Source organism: Rhea americana, unplaced genomic scaffold (genome assembly GCF_003343005.1).
Source record: "Rhea americana isolate MKP2758 unplaced genomic scaffold, rheAme1 scaffold_68, whole genome shotgun sequence".
Lineage (NCBI taxonomy): Eukaryota > Metazoa > Chordata > Aves > Rheiformes > Rheidae > Rhea > Rhea americana.
In genome coordinates this window covers 4299978-4322596 of record NW_028186845.1, presented here as the reverse complement: position 1 = coordinate 4322596, position 22619 = coordinate 4299978, and the positions used below count along the sequence as shown (strand labels likewise).

Genomic DNA, 22619 nt, shown 5'->3' with positions numbered 1-22619 from the left:
AATCCCTCCCTGCCCTGCTCAGTAGATAGGCAGTAACACATGTGAGCTGTGGGTGTCAGCTCCAGTAAAACTTGTCTGGCAAACATACTTTTGGGGGGGACTAGAAGAAACTGGATCAGTGAAAGAATGAATGTGTTTTTTTCTAGTTTCTTATTCCCACATGGAGAGAATTCCCTTGCATGGTCAATACCTCTGAGGTGTCTCCAAAGCTCATGGAGCAGTTCAGCACGTGCCCAGGGTAATTCCTACTCCAGGGCAAACTCCTGGTTTGGAGCTCATCCAGTTCTAAATTCCTGATTTGGCTGTGCACGTTTGTGGTGGGTTTTCTCCATCAAAAAACCAATCTCACAGGGTGATCTYGCTGAGCATTTGTGGATGTGTTTATCTGTCCTTGACCATTGGCTAATAGTTGAGCTAGCTTTGGTGGGAATGCATTAACCAGAACTGTGGGGAACGAGTCGTCCAGCTTCTGGAGCGGGTTTTGTAGCTGGAGTTGAATGGCAGGTTTGGGCAGTGGGTAGCTGCAGTTTAAGGGTAGCTCGGGTGTATCTGTGCTTTGCCGCAGTCACGGCCGTGAGGTGCTTCCTTGGGTGCCCCTCGCTGAGGGAGCCCTGGTACCCGGCCGCGTTACGTCCTCGGGCTGGGGCTGCCCCAGGGACAGCCGGGCTCTTCCACGGACCGAGAARTGCTGCGGAGTGGTTTCTGACACGCTGCTGCTTTTCCTGAAAATACAATGCTAACACGAGTGCTTGTTCTGATGAAGAGTTTCTTACGAAATGGTGATGCTTTTGCAACCGCAGCTTTGCCCACGTTGTTTCCAGAGGGAGCCAGTGAGATCTGCAGAGGGAGTAGTCTTAGTTGTTAAAGTATTTGAGTTAAACCAAAATTGATGAGTTTTTCTTGCTACGTGGCAAATTGCTAATAACGTTGATCAACATTGGTGAGCGACTGCAGTACTCGGTGCCGCTYCTTTAAGGAAAGGAGATGTGCTTCCCCCAGTAGGAGCTCCTTCCTTTTCATCTTTTAAGTGGAAATAGTGATACTGATGAAAAAGATTAATATGTTCAGGTGCATTAGCAGGACAGCAGAAATACGGAGACCTTCCCCAGCGCAGCTGCGCTCCTGCCGGTGGCCCCGGCCGCTGTGCGTCTCGCTGCCTGTTTTATTTYGGCCTGGGCCCTGCCGAACGCGTGGCCCTTGCTCGGGGTGGCGGCTCAGCGCCCCGGGGGCTCGGCGCTCCCCCAGAGGAAGACCTCGTAGTTGCTCACCTTCACGTTTAGACTTCGCGTGTGGCTGGCCTCGGCCTGCAGGTGCCTTTCTGAAGATGCCTCGCGGGGGCTTAGACCCCCACCGCAGCAGTGTAGCGAGGGCGCAGAACTGGCTCCCGCCCAGCCTGGAGGGATCGGGACAGATTCGGGGCGGGTTTGTGTGCCTCTGATCAGGTTGCTGGTAGTTCCTCACATCTGTTCAGTTCCTTAAACTCCACAGAAGGGATGGAGCTGCAACGCTTCCCCTTTGGTAGTGCTTGTTCTATATTCAGTGCGGGAAATAACTTGTTCCCAACTTGGGCTGGGGCCAGGAATTGCTCCCCCRAGGCAGAGATGTATACAACTCCTCCTGGAGTATCCTACACTTGCCATGGGAAAGAAGGTTCAAAGGCACACAGTTGTGATAAAACCAGTATTTAAATTCTGCCCACTTCATTTATTCATTTGTTAACTCCAGAAGACTGAGAGAGACTGACGTGTCGTCACTCTCGCTCGATGGTGAAAGTGCCTGGCGCGGGGACGGAGGCAGCCGATCCCCGCGAAGCGCAGGGGTGCTCCTGCCCAGCAGCTCGTCTTCGCCGAGCCGGGAAACGGTTCAGAAACCTGAAAAATCGGCCCGTCTTTGGCCATGCCTGTGCCAGCTGCAGTCGCCCCTGATTGTGCTGCTGTTGCCCAGCTGCTTGTCTCGACAGTCACGTTTTTCTTTTCTATAATAGCAGTAAAACATTTTTTCCCTCTAAAKCTTTTTTCTAAAAATATAATTGAACCCTTAAGATGTGAATGTGCCATCTGTGAGTGTACGCGTTTGCGTGGAGGGTGGTTTTTAGCTGAGCTCTACTTTTCAGTTTCATTCACAGAAATTTCTTTTCAAAAACACCTATCTCCTCTTTGGAAAGTAACAAACAAACCCAGCTTTTCTACTGCGTAGGGAGGACTGTCCTTTTAATTGCAGCGTAATGTGCTTTTTCGAAAAGCAAAATACCACARTCCTTCAGTGGTAATAAAATAGAAGTAGTAGGCACTTCTCTTCATTATAGTACCTGGATGATCGTGGCCGTGAGAAGCCTTAAAAATGTCTTTATGTGACCAGTTAAAGTTTGCCTGTTCTCTAACTGACCTGGCAGCTGCCATTCCTGTTGCATACGGACCCGAGGGCTGGATGCGTGGGACTGTTAGCTCTGAAACACAGAGGAAGCCGTTTTTTAGAGAACGCTTGATTGCAGCGCTCTTTGCTTCTAAAAATGCCTGAGAGTATAAACGTACCCGAGACTGAGCGCGCGGGGAGAGAGCCCTGCCTTGCAAAAGATCCGACTGCGGCTCGCCGGAGCTTGCGCGCGGCTCGGAGGCGCGAGGGGATGATCGCAGCCCGCTTCTCCGCGGGAGCGGAGCGTGCCGCGTGTCGGCCTGCGATCGGCCTCGGCCTTACGCGCTCGAGCGCCGCGTCGGCGCGGAGGGGCCCGCGGACGGGCCGCGGCGACGGGGAGAGCCGCGAGCCCTCCCGGCGGCGCCCGCGCGGGCGGGAGCCGCGCTGTCCTCGAGCGGGAGTCGAGTTGGGCCCCTCTCTCCGCAGGTGAAGGAATCGGACGGTGTGGTGAACGACGAGCTGCCGAACTGCTGGGAGTGTCCAAAGTGCAACCATGCAGGGAAAACTGGAAAAGTGAGTTTAATGGGAATAAGCGATGCTGGAACGAGATACAGAATCTCAAACGTTCCCTCTGGCTTGTAGATGTAATTTTGCCCTATACCAGCTTTTGGTTTTGTACTTAATTCAGTTGAGTCAAAGGAAACAAGCTGATGGCTTTCTCATCCCTAATGTTTCTTACATAGTCCTGTTTCATATACTAACACTTCACCCAAAACCCGGGGAATATTTAGGTTAGTTCTGTGCGCTGCTGCGTTTTAACTTCTAAGATGAAAATAGTTCTTCCGGATTTTGTAAAATTTTCTCACATGAAACCTGAAGTGTCTCTTGTGATTAGTGAAACACTAGTTTCAGCATCTGTTTCAGTTTGCAAAAAACATGTGGTTATAAGAAGTAACTTTATAAAGGTTAAAATTACTGCTGCCCTAACTCCTCTTTAATCACTGTGTCYGTTACAAAGTGATCAGACCACTAGTGATGGAGGCAGCTTAACCTCTCAATGGCCGGCAAAGGTGTAAGATATAAAGTTTGTTTGTGTTTTGTGTCTCTTTGGCGTACAAGCAAAAGCGCGGACCAGGATTCAAATACGCATCAAATCTCCCAGGCTCATTGCTGAAGGAGCAGAAAATGAACAGAGACAATAAGGAAGTAACTGATGCCGCAAAGCGGAAAGGGGATTGCGAGGAGACTCCCAGGCGGAAATCCGAGGAACATTCCAAAAAGGTTCAAGTTGACTCCATACTGAGGAGAAAGTCGGACGAGGCGCATCTGCGAAGGAAAAGGAAATTTGAGAAACCCCAGGAACCCGCTATGAGAAAACGGGTATGGTAAAATGCTGTTTTTATATACGTACCCGGGTGCCTGCACGTTGGTTGGGGCTCCTGTCTCTTGCTTTTGGGCTTTTAACTCATTTTGGAGTTCTGGACCGTTTCAAAAGAAACGGCGACGTTTTCCTTTCCTTTCAGAAAACCACTAGTCTAACAGGACAGTTTGAATAGCAAGGCTCGGGTGGGTACTCAGAGGCCGAAAACACTAGGCTACGGCTGTTGTTTTATTCATAATGCTGGAAAACCCACTTTAAATAGACATCCCTACAAGACACTTGGAGTAGGAACAAGGTGAAAATCAATTTGTAATGGAAGCTTTTTCATCTTTAGCCACATGGAGGCGTATGGCAGCTTTTTTTTGATCCACAACTGTACAATACCCAGAAGTGATGAGAGGAGCTGTGGAAGTGACACCTTCAGTAGCCTGCAGAGGGGAGGAGCCGCTCACAGCGGCAGTGTAGACGGCTTTTCCCCGAATTGATCAGTCGGAGCTCTTGGAGCAGGGGCATTCGGAATTTGTCATGTGGATTGCAAAATGTGCTCCGTAGGAAATARAGAGAGGCTGGATTGCAGAGGTAGAAGAGAGGGTCTAGATGTAGCTTCACTCGTGACTAAATATATGATGGCTTTAAAATCAGGATGAGTGGCTGGCTGTGCGCTGCGAGCGTAGCTCACTGGAACCGGCAGTCTGCCGTTCCAGGCCAGACAGTGGGAACGCCGCAGTACGAGAGGTGCAGGGTCTGGGGACGCTTTGGTGGAGCGGGAGAGCAAAATTCATGATTCCAGTGTCTGCATATCTGGTTTCTGGCCATGCTTTCCTTTTCCTGTCCCTGTGGACTCTCCGGAGTGTTTATGGATCACCGGGATTGTTCCATGAAAACACCTCAGCACGTGAAGGTTTGGCAACCCACGGTGCTTTCCTCAACAGACAACACAACAAATGTCCTGTTTTGGGGTTTTTACTTTTCTTTCTTCCAACAGCTAAAACTTGGAAAAGAAGAGAAACTCTTCAGGAAAAAGGTACTTTGCCTTTTTTAATGGATGTGTTTTTGATCTCTTTTAACCCCCCTTCCTTACGTGAACTGTACTGTGAGCCAGTTTCTCTCTCAGTCATGTCTTTGTGTCACTGCGGGCGGTTTTATTGCCCCATTTACCTGTTGAAATTACAGAAACTCTCTCTCGTGTAAACCTTCACGCTCCAGATCAGCTGTGCCATGGAGTGCTGGCCTTGTGTTCAGGTGTCCTGTATTAAAATAGAGCYGTAAGCTGTGATTTAAAGAGCCAAGGAATACAAATCTGTGCTCAGTACTGACGTTCTGCTCTCACTGTGTGCTTGAACGCTGCCCCTGCAGCACACCCACAGCGGTTCGTACCGCAGCACGTTCAGAGGCTCCCCGGCACCCTGGGGAGCTGTGGGGGACCTGGCGCGAGTACTGATTACCTCTCACAGTCTGGCATCATGACAAAAGTCTCATGCCTTTAAATTACGCATGTTTTCAGTATCCTGGGGGGGGGAGGAGGGTGCTACAAGCTGTCAGTCACCTGATGTTTTAATTTTTCAATTCTAACTTGCCATTAAGTTATTGTGACCTCCTCCTCGAAAGGCAGGGTGCTCTGCGCTCTGTCCTGTGCCCCAGCCTGAGGCGTAGGAGCACATCCTCTGCCTTGATCCAGCTAGTTTACCACAGAAGCATAGGCTTGCTGATACCAGGAGTGTGTTCACTTAGCAATGCTGTTTCATTTTAACATTAAACTTYTTGCTTGTGTTCAGATTAAACTTGAAGTCTTTCTTGGTTTTGGTTTATACATCTCTTAAGTTTCTCTCTGGTGCCTGTCAAAGTGAGATTAGATTAAGATGAGCCAGGGAAGCGTGGTTCGCTGTTGGGAGCAGGGCAGGAGGACGGTGCTGGCTAACCCGTCAGCCTGCGCTGCGGTGCAGACCGTGTCAGTGCGAGGTCTCATCGGATGAGCAGTGTGTCAAAGCTGTCGGTCAGATCCCCCGTCCTGCGTGTGCAGGAGGTGGCAGGGAAGCTTTGAGAAGATGATTTGAACTTTGTAGGATGTAAAGGGGCAGCTATAGCATAATTCAACTAGACAGCGAGTATCCAGCGGTAAGTAAGGGCCAYGACAGAAGCGCAGCAGCAGCACGAGGCAGTGGTTGCAGTTCAGGATGTCTCGGAGCTTCGCCTCTTGGCCAAGGCCGTGAATGCATGTCAGCCAGCTTTTAAAGTGGGTGCTTTACCCAGTGAACCACTAATTTGTCCCAAGCCTGGTTTCTTCTGGCCTGCTGGGGGGTGCTGTTAGTCTTCTGTAGGCAAGTTGCTGCGTAACGAGCAAGGTCCTTGAGTCTACAGGATTATGCGTGGGGGATGCATGTATTTACCAGCGTGCCGGAGGCCAATAGCTGGACTCYTGCTGTCGTCCCTGCGATGGCATTTGAACTGGATGCCTTTGGCCGGCGAGCGTACTCTTGTGCTGAGCTGCGTGCCGGCCCCGTGTGGCAGGGCAGCCTGACCCCAACCCCACGCACAGCATGTGAACTGTCACTGAGCACGTTCTTGCCCGAAGAGTCAGCTCTTGTCTTTTCCTTTTCAGCGGCGATCGTGGAAGGCTCCCGATGACCGAACTGCCATGCTCAAACCTCTGCGACGCCTCAAGCAGGAGCCTGAGGACGACCTGCCGGAAGCACCTCCGAAGTCCAAGGAGAGCGACCAGTCACGGTCCAGTTCACCCACTGCCGGTCCCAGCACGGAGAGCGCTGAGTCCAGGGACAAGAAGAAGTTCAAGATGAGGCGGAAAAGGCGGCTTCCCAATAAGGAACTGAGCAAGGAGCTCAGCAAGGAGCTCAACCAGGAGATCCAAAAAACCGAGAACAGCCTTGCCAATGAGAATCACCAACCCATCAAATCTGAACCTGAGAGCGAGAATGAGGAACCTAAGCGTGCCCTGAACAACAACGAGAGACTCCATAGGTTCAGCAAAGGGTTAAACGGGACTCCCCGGGAGCTGAGGCACCAGCTCATCCCCAGCCTGCGAAGCACACCTCGGGGAATAACCCGGCCACCACCTTCGCTCTCTCCTCCCAAATGCATTCAGATGGAACGGCACGTTATCCGGCCACCCCCCATCAGCCCCCCTCCGGACTCGCTCCCCCTGGATGATGGGGCAGCACACGTGATGCAGAGGGAAGTCTGGATGGCTGTCTTTAGCTACCTCAGTCATAGAGACTTGTGCATCTGTATGAGAGTTTGCAAGACCTGGAACAGATGGTAAGGAGGGCTGGAAACGGAGCTAGAGCTAACACGCAGTGGGATGGACTCGTAAGGGAAATGGGTGACCAGAGGCACTAACGTCTCCTAGGTGCGCGGGGTGTCACTGCAGCTCTGTCAAGCCCAAGAAGAAAGGGTGACCAGCAGTGTCTAGAAAAATACCTGCCTTTCTTTTGGCCAAGCTTTCTTTGAGACAGCAGATTCCAGGKTTTCTGCTGGGTGCGTGTGAAGGACAGCGGGGTGCATGTGCCAGGCTTCAGGCTTTGTAACGCCCAGGAGCACTCGCAGCCTTTTCCGCAGCCTTTGGCTGCTGGAACGGTCACTCTAGGTTGTGCTAAGTCTTGGTGTCATTCCRTCCTCAGGACCTGCTAACTGCTAATGAGGCTGATGTATATATTTTTTCAGTCCAGCTATTAAATATTTGTTAAGAAACAGTGAAGATGCCCTCAGTATTCTCTTTAGTTCTAGTCTTATTATTGTCTATGCAGGATACTTGGAGGGAGCAGTCCTCTTCGCTCTACTCTGTACTAGCAAAGCTGACGRAGAATCCTTTAATTATTGTATTTACTTGCAACGTGTCTGATGCTCTGGATACCAGAGTGTAAAGATCGACACAGTCTGTTACTGTAACAGAGCAGGAAGCATTAGTGGACAGATTTACATGTTTGGTTGAACTTGCAGTAAAGTATCTTGTTTTCTGTCATCTCAGATTATCAGCTGTAATGTGCACACAGATGGGCAAATAGTAGAGACTCCTTCCTGGCACAGTCTAGTAACAAACTGGGTTAATGACAGAAGGACTGAAGTTGATAATTCAGTGCAAAAAGATGTGCATGGTGTCCATCTTCCATGGGTTCCTTGGTGTCACAGAAAGGTGGTAAATTGTTTTTGTCCACTTAAATGCAGTATTTTCTAATGGAAAAATGAGAAAATGCAAAATCTTGGAAACCCGYTAGGACTTCTTGCTTGTTGCCCTTAAAAACAATAAAGAGAGTGTTTTATATTAACACATAAGATACGTAGATAGGCATAAAACAAAAAGACAYGAAACAGGAAGGGAGATGGGAGATAACGTTTTACAGAATTTATTGGCTAGGTAAAGACAGCTCGGGAGAAGTGAGGAGAGTAGCATTTAAAACCAATCTTTGTTTTCAGAAGGTAAGAAAGAAGACGTGGCACTTGTCTCATGGCTAGAAAATGGATTTTAACAAAGGCTGTGATGACTTAGAACAGGATCCTAAGTTGCTGACATTCATAGTTCTATGGGAATAAATCAATATTCTATTGCATGATTGGAGAAACTTCAAACTTACGTAGCACTCTGTCTGTTGGTGTGCTTACTACGTTAGTACCGCTCAGCCTTATTTTTGTTATTTCCAGTTAAATGAAGTAGTTCCTGTACTTCTAATGTTACCTTTTAAGGTCTTGCAGAGATCAAARCAAGCACTAAATTAAGCTGTTGGCTTTTTTCTTTTTGGGTAGGTGCTGTGACAAAAGATTATGGACCAAAATAGATTTAAACCATTGTAAATCCATCACTCCACTTATGCTTAGTGGCATTATTAGGAGACAGCCTGTAACCCTTGATCTTAGCTGGACAAATATATCTAAAAAGCAGCTGAGCTGGCTTATCAACAGACTCCCAGGTAAGTGACATTTTGACCAATTCACCTGCTCCAGCAAACTAATTGATATCTAAACTGCAGAGGAATCTGAGGAATGTCTGAAGGGATCCAAGTATCCTAGGAGATAAGTAGATGGGTAGAAATGAAGCATCAGCAAGTTACAATGGGCCAGAAACTAGTTAYGTTGTAACTACTTTAACTTTCTAGGTAAAACGAATGTGGGGCAGGCCTTAGCCAACAGGTAAGGTTGTGGAAAGCACCCAAACTAACCACGGTAGCAAGCTGGGCCGTCAGGAGGGTGCTGGGGAACTGTTCACCCGCAGTAACAAGGTTTGTGGCCGTGAGCTAGATGGAGAAGTGGGCAGAAGGAGGCTTCCTGCGTGCCCCTGCTTAYCCTGGAGCGCTGGCATGGCCCATTAGAGCAGCACGGGGCTTAACCTAACCTGCTCGTGGTAGCTAAGATCACCGCGTACGTCTCTGGCTGGGCCAAGTGCTCCAATTTCTTTTGTTTCTGCAGGTCTCCGAGACCTGGTGTTATCAGGGTGCTCATGGATAGCAGTGTCGGCACTTTGTAGTTCCAGTTGTCCTTTACTCCGAACTCTGGATGTGCAGTGGGCAGAAGGATTGAAAGACGCACAAATGAGAGACCTCTTGTCACCACCCACAGATAACCGGCCAGGTAACGAGGCGGGAGGAGCACCCGGGGGAGCTGCGATGCATTCGGTGGCATGTTGCGCTGCTGGCCCCGCTTGGAGGACACGAGCAGAATCCCTGCGACAGCACGGGCTGGGTTCTGGGCTCTGTGCGCAAGGTGTTCRAAGCATAGTGACTTGCAACACCTTGCTGGAAGCCACTGGGTGACAAGTTGTGTTCTCTGGCTGCTTAAACAGTCGTCTTAGCCACTGTGCTGGTTTTCTGTCTGACTTTCTTCTCTTCAGGCTGCAACGGGTGTACTTTAGAGAGTATGGAAACACTTTCTTCCAGTTCAGGGAAGGAGCAGTTCTGTGGGTCATGCCACATTCGCCCGGATATCAGCTCAGGTGAAATTTTGAGCAAATCAGATCTGCTTTCTGGCATGCACTGCACAGCCTACTGCTTACTCCTGACTAGTAATTCTGCTGGGTCCCTGCAGTTATTTCTGCCCCTTTGTTTTGATACCAGGAGGTGGTTTTCTCCACGCGCCTGTGCCCAAAAATAGAAAAGTGTTCCTGCTGATACCCCTCCAAAGCGACAGACAGGCAAAAACGTCTGAAGTTACCTTAGGGCAGCAGCGTTGTGTGTTACAGTGCATTTCATATAGATCTGCAAATGTTTGCAATACTGGATGGCACTTTTATAAATGACCTACCACCCTCGTTTTCCAGGTCAGATTGACAACCGGAGTAAACTACGGAACATCGTTGAACTGCGTTTGGCTGGTCTGGATATTACGGATGCTTCTTTACGACTGATCATACGGCACATGCCTCTGCTTTCCAAACTCAATCTCAGTTACTGTAATCATGTGACAGATCAGTCTATTAACCTGCTGACCGCAGTCGGAACCACCACGCGGGATTCGTTAACAGAAATTAGTTTATCAGGTGTGGAGCACAAACACAAGGAGGGAGGAGGAGGGGGATTGCCTATCTGTTAAGCTTGAGTGAAATAATCATTAGCAGAAGTGTTTTTACTCATCCCCTTTCCCTTCCCAGTAGAATTTCCCTGTCGATAGTCAGATGTTTTGCTGGTGTAAAACACATCTCCAGCTGCCCAGCCCTTCCCAGGGCCCTCCACCAGCTGACGTTCCTACTGCGCGTCCCTGTTAGGGGCCCTGTGTTGTACCTTGCTTGTCTCCACAGGGGAGTTTTAAACTGCTGCTTCTCGCTCCTGTCATGTTTTGCTCCATCTTATTAGTTAYGCAGCAGGGTCAGGGGGATCAGAGAACTGTCATCAGGCTGGTGGGAGTTTTAATCTAGTGATTTCACTGTCAGCGCAGTGAAGGAGGAGCAAAAAGGAGGTATCCCAGTCAGCATAGACCATCCTTGTGCTGAGAAACAAGTCAAGGCGTGCTTTTAAATTTCTCTCYCTGTGGTTTCTCGGCAGACTGCAATAAGGTGACTGACCAGTGCCTGTCTTACTTCAAACGCTGTGGAAACATCTGTCAGATCGACTTGAGGTACTGCAAGCAAGTGACAAAAGAAGGCTGTGAGCAGTTCATAGCAGAAATGTCAGTAAGCGTTCAGTTTGGGCAAGTGGAAGAAAAACTTCTGCAAAAACTGAGTTAGTTAAAGGACACATGTAAATACTGGGGTAAGGGGAGGGAAGGGACTAAGAACATGTAGGGATTTTATTTTCAATTGGGAACTTGGAATATTGGAAAATATCACGATTGGATTTTACAACTCTTGTCAAGGAGAGAACGACGTTAAACTACCCATGTTAAGAATTTCAACCTGTGCCACTAATTCAGTCTACCTGGGATGTCCTGCACTGGCTCTTATGCAAATTCATAAGGCGACTGTTATTGGTGATAATTGTTCACACCCGGAAGACGACTGATCTCCAAGAAATACTGTTATTTAAAGTACCACAGCATGTGCTTGGTAGTGTAAATTTGATTTCTGCTTTTCATTTCTTAAACAAAAAAAAAAAAGTTGGTGTCATTAAAGTGGACCACGCACTGCATTTCTGCCTTCTTAACACATTTTGTTTTGTTACATCTTACATTATGCAGAACTATTTTTGTACAAAAATTGTTTAAAAATTATTTATGCAATGTTTGAATGCATTACCAGTGTTTTGGTTTTGATTGCCAATTTTTATCTTTACTTATGGTAGGAGAGAACTTAACCTATACTTCGTAGACAGTATCTATCTACAAACGTGCCCAGGTCAGGAAAAGTAGGTTAATACTTTCAACTTAAAGCATGTTTTAATGGAAGTTTATATCCTGCTTTGTATACTTCAGAAGTGACATAAGCATGTTGTGGAAATAAGGTGTAAATTATAGTTGAAGTAAAACACTTTGCCAAGTTTTATCTGTATAGAAATCACCTTTTTCTCAAAATTTTAAAAATTCCAATTTCAGCTTTTGCACATAGGAGGGTTTCACTCTGTAGCATGAGCTCTTGTACTCAATATAAAATTAATTTATACAGTGAGTCCAGCAGTAGAATAAATGGTCAACCGTAGTCTCTCTTTCTTTGAAGTGTGAGTTGAGTTCTCATTTAAGGTTTATAACATGGTTATTTCCTGATTGTAAAATTCTGCATTCATAAGTGCCATTGTTGTAAGGTGTTGTTTTCGTAGACCTTCCTGATGCAGTTTTACCTTTGTTGAATTTGTATAAACAATTGTACAAAAAGAGACACAGTCTACGAGGGTTTCTGTTCTAGCTCTGCTTTGCTCGGTCTCCAGCCGCTAGCTGAGGAGCGGTGTTTTTCACTAGAGCTCCTATGTTCACCGTGTGTATTTAATGCTGACGTGCAACACCAGCAGGTGAGGTGAGGACCTGGGTTCTCTTACTGCTGTCAAGGTGCGTGGGGAAAATGTGCAGGCAAGTTATTGATGCTTGTTGTTCTACTGCAAGTGTGTATGTGAAGAAGAAATAGTAAATAGTTCAATTGTAACCGCTTGTGGGTAGAGGAGCTGTACCTGCCTGTCTTGGGGCTTGTCTTATTCTAGTAGGAATGCAGTAAAGTTGTGTAAGGTTCAAACAACTTCACTGAAGCTKCCAAACTGCCTCCTGCCACTCAGGAGTTGATAGTTAAATGGGTTGTAGGAGAGAGGAGGAAAAAAAAAAAGCTCTCACTACTACAGCCTTTACTCCTGTTGAGATGCCAGTGTCCCTCTGCTGTAGCCTGCAAACCTGTATCCCCCCTCGATGAGCTTTAAGGCGTTAGTGTATGAGGTGAGTACAGTTAGCCTGATCTGGTAAACAAGGTATATGCTTCCAGCTGAGAAAAGGGTCTTGTCTACTAGTCTCAYACGTCCCTTTCATATACTGCGTGAGCTGAATTAATGAGCTTATTTAAACCAAGCAGGACTAACAGCAGTGATAAAAGCTCACTGGCAGATAAGTTGTGATGTGTTGGTAACAGTGTGACACTRCAGCTGTTTTTTGGTTCTGAGCTCTGAGAAGGAAGTTGTTTCTAGCAGTGATGAAGAAACAGATTAACAGGAGGAGCCCCTGGCTCCATCGTCMCCCAGAGCAGTCAATGCACACTTTATCCAGTGCCTCAAAACTGACATCCACCAATACATTTTTACTGGGGGGGGGAAGGGGGATAAATGTGTAGGCCTAGAGCAGCTATAGACTTCAAGAACATTAAAGCTCAAGGCTGAGTTGATGAATCAATAGTAGTCACAGGTAGGTAAGAAAAGACACAGAGCCTGGAAAAACCCATCACAAATCTTTAATAAACTTGTGTGGCTGATAATCAGAATGGAAATTATGTGTACAGTATGTTTTTCTTCATTGGTTTACCACACGCTGAACAGAGATTCTAGGAATTACGTACTTTAAAAAGTTACTTTTAAAAAATAAAGCCATTAAGAGGTTTGCTCCCTTCTGAAAAATAACCAGCACTGTCTTTAAGATGTGGATTTGGTTTGAGGAGCTACCTTCTCTTTTTTAAGCCTGGCAGCCAACTTAATTTTCCACACTAAGGAAAAGAGCCGGAAGGACATGCAATAAAGCAGAGCTAAGAATTCTCAGGGACTATGTTGTACAGCATTGCTTGTCCCTATTTCCGTTACTTTGCCAAGCAACTGCATTTCTTTAAGTTATAGCTAAAGTACCTGCAGTTGCCTTTATTAATTAGTGAATCCTTCCACTATCTGCAGCTGCTGTCCCCAGCTGCTCAGCAGGGCCTCAGCCACAGGATGGGGGGTCTCTGCATCGAGACCCCCCCCCCGAGCTGCAAGCAGCGGCGCAGTACGGAGCGAGCACCTGCTGCAGTCTTGAGGGCTGCTTCAAGCAGCCGCTTCCCCTGCCGCTGTAAGAAGCCCAGCCAGAACCCAACCGGCCCATGGCCGGTCACGCAGCAACTTAAGGGGTAGAGCTTGTTTAAGCGTGGCCCAGCCTTGGCTACRCGTTTTAAACAAATACCATGCTTCTTTTCCCTTAGCCTTAATAAAACCCTGTGTGTTTAAGGTTAGTAATACCATACATTCCAAATGTTAGCAGCAAGTAGTTTCATGACCCTGATTAGTATTCACAGTAACATCAGGTTGTCGGCACATAAAGTACAATCATCACATGTAGATTAATAGTTGCAATAGGCATGAATGGCTATTAAGGACTACAAGAGTATGTTTTTGTATACCCTTAAAAAAAAAACAAAAAACAAAAAAAAACAAAAAAAACCTTACTCCTAAACTAAAAAAAGATATACATATATATCTCTCTCTCCTTGGTATGCGGCTGCCCCATGACAGAATGCATAAGATGACTATGCTCGTTGTCCATTTACAAAGAATGGCCAAGACACTACACAGGTAATGAATGAAGCAGTCAGCATAAAAAAATACCTTGCCTAAGAACTTCTGTGCAGATACAGTTAATGGCAGTGCTTTCTACAATCTTATTTTACAGACTGTTAACACTGTTGCAGGAACAGTGTCAGAACAGTTACATTCTATATTTAATTACATAAAAGCTGAATATTCACCTGATGAATTCATGTTTCTATTATATAAAAGCTGAATATTCAACTGATAAACTCATTGCTTCTAATGCACTAGACAGTGTAATAGTCTTAACAATATGGTCAAGCAAAGGTGTTTTCCTRGCCATTTATTGAATACTTAATGCAATAATTAGAGGTGATATTCTTCAGAAGAGAGCAAGAAGTGATTCTAGGTCAGCTGTAAACAGTTTGACTTGAACAGTTTGTGGTTTTATAAGGTAAGTTAAGTCAGGCAGCCCTATTACTATACACAAAGGCATCATACTGCCCAACTGTAAGATTAAGTACACTGTAGAAAAGCAATTCACAAACTTCTATATCCTGATGTTCAAAATGTTATGGTTTATTCTGAGATCTAAAATCTGCCATATGCCCCAAGCTTCAGTACTCTTGCTCACAGAAATCCTGRAAGTCAAAGGGTGACTAGAAAAAACAAAATCAGGTTTTGGTCTTCATTTAAGATTTAAATACATGCACTGCTCGTACAACGTACTGTCGACAGATGGGGCACTCGCTCATTCTTTTGCCACACTTCGTGCAAGTGACCATGTGACCGCATTCCAGCAGGACGCAGTCAATCACCGCATCCATGCAGATCCGGCACAGGTTATCGTCGTTGTCATTCAACTGCATCTTCTCCCCCTCTGCAAGGCAACATGTCATATGTTCGACTGTACCGGCCTAGTTAAGTTCTAGCCCCAGCATCCACTAAACCATAGAGACAACATATTTAGCATAAATTTGTTCTGCAGTATGTGTACAATAATTCTTCTAGCCCACAGAACCTTGACTGAGAATTATTCCATGTTCTCAAAAACAAACACCGCTGAAACCCCTTAGGGTAACATTCRCTATTTTGCTTCATTCTTTATACTYGGGACTGGAAACCATCTCCAAATTTAGCAACAGTGAATAATGTGCTGCATCAAAATTCAGAGCGTGTTGTTTTTTCACTTCATTTGGAAGAATACTTTCATCAGAAGATTAAACGTGGTAGTACAGAGTAAGGCAAACTAAGAAGTGGAAGCCTTCCTTAAGCAAGCAAGYTGTAAAGGTGACAGAGGTGGGAAAAGCCTGTCAAGTTTCATGGAAAATAAACATGCCCCTTTAACAGCCATATGTATTCTGTAAGAGCATGTGGAAAAAGTCCTGTTTGATTTCAGATAGTTTTTAGATTTTTTTTTTTAACTGACAGGACTGAGTCTCACTTAAGCCATGTTTCGACACTCAGCAGCAGTCCCTACTCAAGACAGTGTGCRGCCATCATCTTCCAAACCCTTCTCTACACTGATTTCCCACCTGATTAGCTGACTATTTCACACCTGATTAGCACAGYTGCAACAACATTGGTGCTGTCACAATCTGGCTGTAAAGTAGCCCACAGCAAGTAAGTTTTCCAGTCTCCACAGTTCCCTGATCTTTACCACCTGACTGCACAACAGCAGCAATGACCAGATGCAGGAATGCACAGCCAGGCAGGAATTTCTCAAGCTTGTATTGACATCAAAAAGATGTTTCGCAAATTATACTTGGTTCACAGGAATCAGTCTGCAGCTTAAAGACTGAAACTCACTGTAAGAAAGGTTAGAAGATTACTAATCAGTCAGCTGCATCCACAGAAGCACCTCATAAATCCATGTTTCCCTGATACCAAACCACTTGAACTTGGATTTCTGCCACTGTAGCTTTTAATTCTGTACTGCAGTACAAGAACGGAATTCCTTTGGCCTGGAGAAAGCTGCTGCAGAAGCTCTCCCACCAATACCTTGTGAAACCCAATAAAGGACATGGATGTGGTCAGCCGTTGTCCAAGAAACTGGTTTTCAGTTGTGCAACTTACCTTTGTTATGAAAGCTGAGGTGTCCACGCTTTGGGGGGGGAAAAAAAACAGAAAGCGACAGAATCCTTGAAAGCCTTAATTACTAACAAGTAGTATGTTCAGCTACTCCAGATGCAGCTCCAACTGTGAAAGAACACCTTCCAGTTATTCCAGTAAAGCACTGAAACTGATGTGCCAAGTCCTTTTCTTGGCAGAACTAGCCAGTGGAGACCAGAAAAGTAGTTGTTTTAAGAACTACTAATTAAATATAAACTTACGTGTTTTGTGATTTTCCTCACTCTCTCTGTATAGTCTGCTCACTTTTTCCACAAGTTCCCATTTTTCACAGCATCCTGAATAGTTGACAAAATTACACGCAAGTATTTCCTTCAACTGCCGAACACTCAACCCTTCAATGTCTTCCAGACTTGAAATATCAGACAAAGATGCCCTCGCTCGCTTTCTGGACAATCCAGGGGTCTGAAACGCATCAATTGTATGTTTTTAACTCTTCRTCCTAGTAATTAGAGTACCAGATTTGTTCTGCTTTGTTGCAGACTACATTAAGCTGCAACTTGGSCAAAGTTTTGTTCTCTTTAAAGCAATTATTTACAAATATCTGTTTTTAGAAATGCTGAATTCTGAAGCCAGAGTACTTTACAGTGGCACATGCTAAAAACACATTCTTTGGATAGTTCTTCTCTCACCTGCTCTTCAGCACTTTCTTCTTCTTCCTCTTCTTCTTCATTATTTACCAAAGATGTTTCAGTTTGTCCCTGTGTACAGAGAAAACTAATTAGAATTATATATATATATATATATATATATATATATTCTAAAATATTTTCCTTACTGCACCAAATTGATAACAGATGACAGTAACATTTTAAAGCTTTAACTGCTACTTGTCATTATGGATTTAACTCACTTCCATCATCTAAGCTGCTGGTAATATTACATTTTCAGGTCAGAGATACAGAAAGGGATTTCACCTACCACTCCAACTACCCCAACTGGTGTTTTGGTTTAGTTTCAAAGCATTGCATTAAGAACAAAAAAAMCTGTATCATAAAACACATTTGAATTACTGTACCCGTAAAGGCGTTCCATTTCCTGTGCTTCCTCTTCTGTTTGCAAGTTCTCCTTGAGAAGACACTGATACAGACATAGAAAATGGATGAGTAAAAAAAGCAGAAGTTTGTGACCGTGAAGAATGCAAGCTACCACCGTCCGTATCCTCCTCAGAACCTAATCCGTGATGGCACAGCACAAGATCCACCAAGTCTTCTTTCTCCCGACAAGTATCTGTTGGTATGTTTCTGAGAATCAGATACTGACGCAGATCCTTTACTTTCAATCTCATTAACTGAGGTCGCTGAAATGCTGTTTCTTGTAGTAAGTGACAAGTAGAACATCTTCTGAGATTTTCTTGTAAGACTGAACAAACTGAGCAAAAATCCTTCTTGCAGTCACAACACACGTGCTAAGTAGAAAGACAAAATAACTAGTTAGCTGTATGGGAGATATTTACTGGGGCAGAAAACAAATCTATAGCCTGCTCTTTTCTTCTTCAGACTACAACATTTACTATTGATTTTACGCTTTCAATCAATTCTAAAAATGATGTATGCCAAAATTGTTAAGTACATAAAATTGCCCTGTCAAATAGTTTTGMAAGTGCTCAAGTTTTATGTAGCTTTTGTAGCAATACTGAAAGCTGATTTGAGGCCCTAATGAACAAAACATTATGAACAAAGCACCTAAACTGCAGTTTACCCAGTAATTACATAATTTTATGGTATGTTAAAATAGTTTTGAACACACACTAAGTGCCACTGCTTTTTTCACACATGTAAAACAGTACAATCCCCAACTTAAGAGAATATACTTTTTCTCAGTTGATTGAAAGGGGAAAAAAAAAAAAAAAAAAAGCTAGTCTTAAATGTGAAGATCCAGACAGCAGGTAAATAATCCTTAAGTGCCCAGGTGTCATTTCTGGAGAGAGCTTTGTTCAAAAGATTTACTACAATATACAGAAGCTAGAATAGGCACGACTTTCAGCAGCAATTTAAAATGATCTTCTCATCCACTTTGAATAAACCCAAATTCCTCTTTACCTAAATTCTTCAGGATTTTAGTAAATATTCACTTTAGAAAATACCCCTATACAACCATTACTTTCACACTGTGCTTGCTGTGCAAACAGAATTCTGCAGTAAGAGGAAAGGGGAAACCAAATACAGGACTGGAAGAAAGAGGCTTCAGGTTTATCCAAACGAGCCACAGAGAACTAGGTCACTAAGTGGACAAGATAATGACACTAGACAATCAAGTTACATAGAAAATAAAATCCAAACTGTTAAAATTATTATCTGGAAGCCTCATTAACCCACCAACCTGGTTCCAAACAAAGCAAGAGGCCATTACAGTGTAATGACATTTCATAGAACTAAACCTGGATAGGAAACGCACAGAACTATGCTAGCATTYAACAGAAAGAAGCAGTAATACTAAGTTGTGAGCTTTTAGCTTTTCCATCATCCAGTTTGTTCATTCCAATAGCCCACAACTACATTTGGTATTATCTTCAAAAACACTGGAAGGTTTATTTTGATATTCAACATTCTAAAATTAAAACGTGTATCTTACAAATAAGAATCAGCTAATTTTTAGGTCAGATCAGATCTAACGCGTCACTGATTAATGAGCATGRGATGTATCAGACCTCTTAACTTCTAATCCTGTCTGACATTAATTTCCTGTAACCTCAGAATAAGGCACTTACTCTCTCCTTGGCTATCTGCCTTGGTTTTCCTCATCTGGGGAAAACATACATTCATCTCCCAATATGCCTGCAGAGTAGTTGATATTAGTAAAAATACTACGTAACAAGAAAGATACTCACTTTTTTCCTAAAAACTGAAAAGGAAAGTCCACAGGCTTTGCAAACTATGTTAGCTCCTCCTGCAGCTGGAGATGGATATGATGAAAAGTTTGTATTTGGTGCAAATCTGAATGGGCCAGTACCTCCACCAAAGCCAGCCTGCTGGCCACGAACAGCTCCAGTACCCATGACTTCATTCAGCAATCCACAGCAGGAAGCCCACATGGAAGTAGCTCCTGCCTGAAAACATTCACAAGGCAAATAAAGAAATTAGTATCTTAAAACCCGTATTATGTGTGACTTGCTATTAAAGAGCTACGCCACTCCATCTGTCATCATCCCAAAAGCATGTTGCATGAATTCCCCAAGCATTAGGAATTCAATACATGAACATCTATAACAAGCGCAGTAATCTCCACTTCTCAACTGCAAACCAAAGTAGGTAAGATTTGCTTTCAACAAGYGAAAGCAGGCACAAGGAGCTTGCTTTCATAACTCCTTTTCTAGCAGAGTCCTGCACAAAACCAAAAGGGTAAAGAATTTGAGGAGATAATGCAATAATAAAGCATACTAAAGAAGGAAGAGACTAACAGCCCACCATAGGTAACCCAAAAAATGGCTAGAAGGAGACAGTCTGAAAGTAGAGAGACACAGTGATACAACAATTTATCCTAATTAGAGCAGGGCTGCCCCCAGTTGAATCTTCTCCAGCACTAGCTCAGTTCCTATAGGACTCACAGTGAAATTAGACCACTGATTCTAGTAAAGTTCAGTTTGTTACCTTGTGTTTGTTTATCCTAAAGAAAAGTTTCTAGCTCTTCCAACTTCAGAGTAACAAAYTGAACTTTACCAGAAACAAGGGTCTAGTTTCTCCAATAATTAAATGCCTTTCAAGATCTTCTTGGACCTGCTATTTTACTGTCTTGCAAAACAYTTAACAAAAGGAAAATAACTTCAAATAAACTTATTCCATATTGTATGGATTTCAGTTTTGATTCTTACAATTTAATCATAAAATGAAACATTATAAAAAGTCTAAATAACATATATAAATATTAGCTTACTACTTTTTATCCTTGAAAGTACTTTGTCCTAGATTTTCTATCAAGAAGTGCATATTCTACTTAAAGCTGGAACTTGGTCTACAAGCTGTTCAGGTCAAGTGTTTAATCACTGTCAGGTGGCTCACTGAAACCTACTGAACAAAATACCAAACAGAAGTGCACTAGGTTCCTTATGGAAGGAAGTTGAGTGATATAACTTCCTTTAAACATAATTTCTCTTCCTACTTTTTGTTTATTAACTACTCTAGTTAAAGCTGTTCTGTTTTTTTGTTCCAGAACAACATCTTTTTATAAAGCATAAGACATTAAAAAGATTGTGTTTGAGACTTACTCCTGCTGTAAAACCTTAACCAAACATAACATGCTCTTCACCTCACTAACGATAGTGGTTTAATTCCTGTATTAACTAGACTAGTTTCTATATTAAACTGCCTATTTTCCCCAAATTGAACACCATTTATGCAGCTGTTATATTTGTGGGAACTTAACACACAGCCATTGAGGATACTCCAGAAATTCTTCTTGCAAGACACTGAGCACAAAAGGCAAGAAAAGAGTCCTTACTCTAGAAACAAGCTATGAGAAACAATGCCATAGGATTAAGCATGTTTACAAYAGCATGTTCACGTATATTCCTTAAGAAGCATCTTTCCAACCTATCTCAACCTGGTATTTCACTTTCATTGCTGTGAACTGACATTAGAAGYGTTGCAATACCAGTGGAATATTCAACACTGTCATTTTTCTTCAAAGCTGTACTACACACATAACATCGCAGGCACTAATAAAATTAGACACACATGCAACAATTTACATTCACTAATCTAGATTCACATGCATTTCAAGAGCAAAATTCATCCCAGATATAATAATAAGAAAAAAACCTCTATGTAGTGGGCACCCACACTTAGGAAATCTTCCTCAGCTTTCTTTGAATGGAGAGCAAGAAGGACAAACAAGCAATGGCCCTTCCCTGACCCCTAACGAAGACACAGGTATCCCTCTCACATGGCAGATCTCACAGATACACATCAAATGGACTCCAGATGAACTGTGCAACCGGACTTTCATGCCAATAACAAGCTGTCATTAAACTAGCTTTATTTTCTACTTTTCAGCACCAAAAAATGGAAATGGATCAATATTTTTCTCACACAAAACGAATTATTGTAGTTTATTAGGCAAGAATTAAGTTCAGACACAGAATCTAAGAACTATAGACTTAACCCAAGAGAACTCTAAATTTTAAAACTTGGAGTTTTGAAAAACATTTTTTTCTCATCTTAAAGGAAAGTTGTCAGTTGCAGAAACATTACTCTAATTCTTGACATATTTCTTAAAAACTGATGAGCTGGCTTTTGTATTTAAAAGATTAAAAAACAATGGTATGCAAATAAGTATAGAAAAATAAAATGATTAACCAAAAGCATCTGTCAGTACCCTCAGAAGCCAGCTTGTTTCACTACAGAACTACAGTCTATTCAGGGGGTCACAGCAGGAGGAAGACACACAGTGACTTAACGAACGTAACTTAGTTGTTACTGCTGTCATTACCTGCTTGATTAACAGTTGCTTTTTAGACATCATTCAATAACCCGTAACAACAACTCTTACATCACTATCAGCAGTAAGTAAGTATTTATTTGAGGAAAAAAAATGTTATTCTTTTTCATACATGAATACTGTAAYTATCAACCAGAAAATGCCATTACACCTACCTTAAGCATTTGGTCATTTCAAGGTAAAGGGAAAGGCAACAYGGGCATAATTCATCTTCTCCTTAGCCTAAATCACTTGTGCGTTCTTTATAAGCATTAGTGTCATTAACCTTAATTGAATTACASTGTCTAGAGTACTTTTTATCGCTCTGTAAAATAAGTGAAACCATGCCAAAAACCACTGACACGAGACACAAGRGAAATACACTAGAGAATTAAGACTTAGGCAATTTCTGTACTAGAAAGCCATTTCTAACTATACCAGTCACGACTTGCTTATTCCCCTCTCACAAGCTGCCATCAGCTATTTTCTCTCTCCGTAACTTAAACGTGTCCTGTAAGCACAGAAATTCCCTTCGAGCTCCTCTGGTCCCGCTCCCAGTTCTAAGCGCACGGAGCGACCCGAGGAGAAGGGTCCTCTCCGGCAGACACCCACCGCCAGGCAGCTGGAGGCTCTGTCTTTGCTCCTTACCCAGCCGAGCGAGAGGGACGCGGCCTCGCCGCCAGCCGAGCGAGAACAGCTGCAGCAGGGATTTTTCAGTCCTCGCCGAAATTGTTTACAGCCATGTAACTTCTGTGACTAATGCTCTGGGGTCAAGGAAACCTTTATTTATTTATCTATTCACTTTCCCTCTCCAAGGCCGGCACTGCCGAAACGAGGGACGCAAATAACTATAGAGAAATGAAACGACAGAGCGAGCAGGAGCGTTTGCGGGGCGAAACCCCCCCGCCGGCCGCTGCCGCCCGGTGGGGCCCGGCGCGCGCCAACGGCCGCTGTGCGGGAACGGCGGGGGGGGACAGGCCCTGCCCGGCTGCTGAGTCAGCGCACGG

General features: G+C 44.1%; 2 protein-coding genes across 2 annotated transcripts in view; one reads left to right on the top strand and one right to left on the bottom strand.

The window, feature by feature from the left end:
* Positions 1-11981, top strand: part of KDM2B (lysine demethylase 2B) — a 108448-nt gene extending 96467 nt beyond the window's left edge. The window contains exons 12-20 of the mRNA XM_085321044.1: positions 2839-2925; positions 3472-3732; positions 4719-4757; positions 6333-7006; positions 8489-8652; positions 9149-9310; positions 9570-9671; positions 9996-10214; positions 10717-11981. Of these exons, the coding sequence (XP_085177170.1) occupies positions 2839-2925; positions 3472-3732; positions 4719-4757; positions 6333-7006; positions 8489-8652; positions 9149-9310; positions 9570-9671; positions 9996-10214; positions 10717-10898 (1890 nt within the window). The 3' untranslated portion in view covers positions 10899-11981. The remainder of the gene's footprint in view (positions 1-2838; positions 2926-3471; positions 3733-4718; positions 4758-6332; positions 7007-8488; positions 8653-9148; positions 9311-9569; positions 9672-9995; positions 10215-10716) is intronic.
* A 1029-nt stretch (positions 11982-13010) lies between these two features.
* RNF34 (ring finger protein 34) lies at positions 13011-19247 on the bottom strand. Its single transcript, XM_085321093.1, has 5 exons — positions 19028-19247; positions 17216-17605; positions 16830-16898; positions 16401-16602; positions 13011-14947 (listed from the first exon to the last, which is right to left on the bottom strand). The coding sequence occupies exons 1-5, from the start codon at positions 19229-19231 to the stop codon at positions 14760-14762; spliced, it is 1053 nt and encodes a 350-aa protein (XP_085177219.1). The 5' UTR covers positions 19232-19247; the 3' UTR covers positions 13011-14759.
* Positions 19248-22619: the final 3372 nt, after the last annotated feature.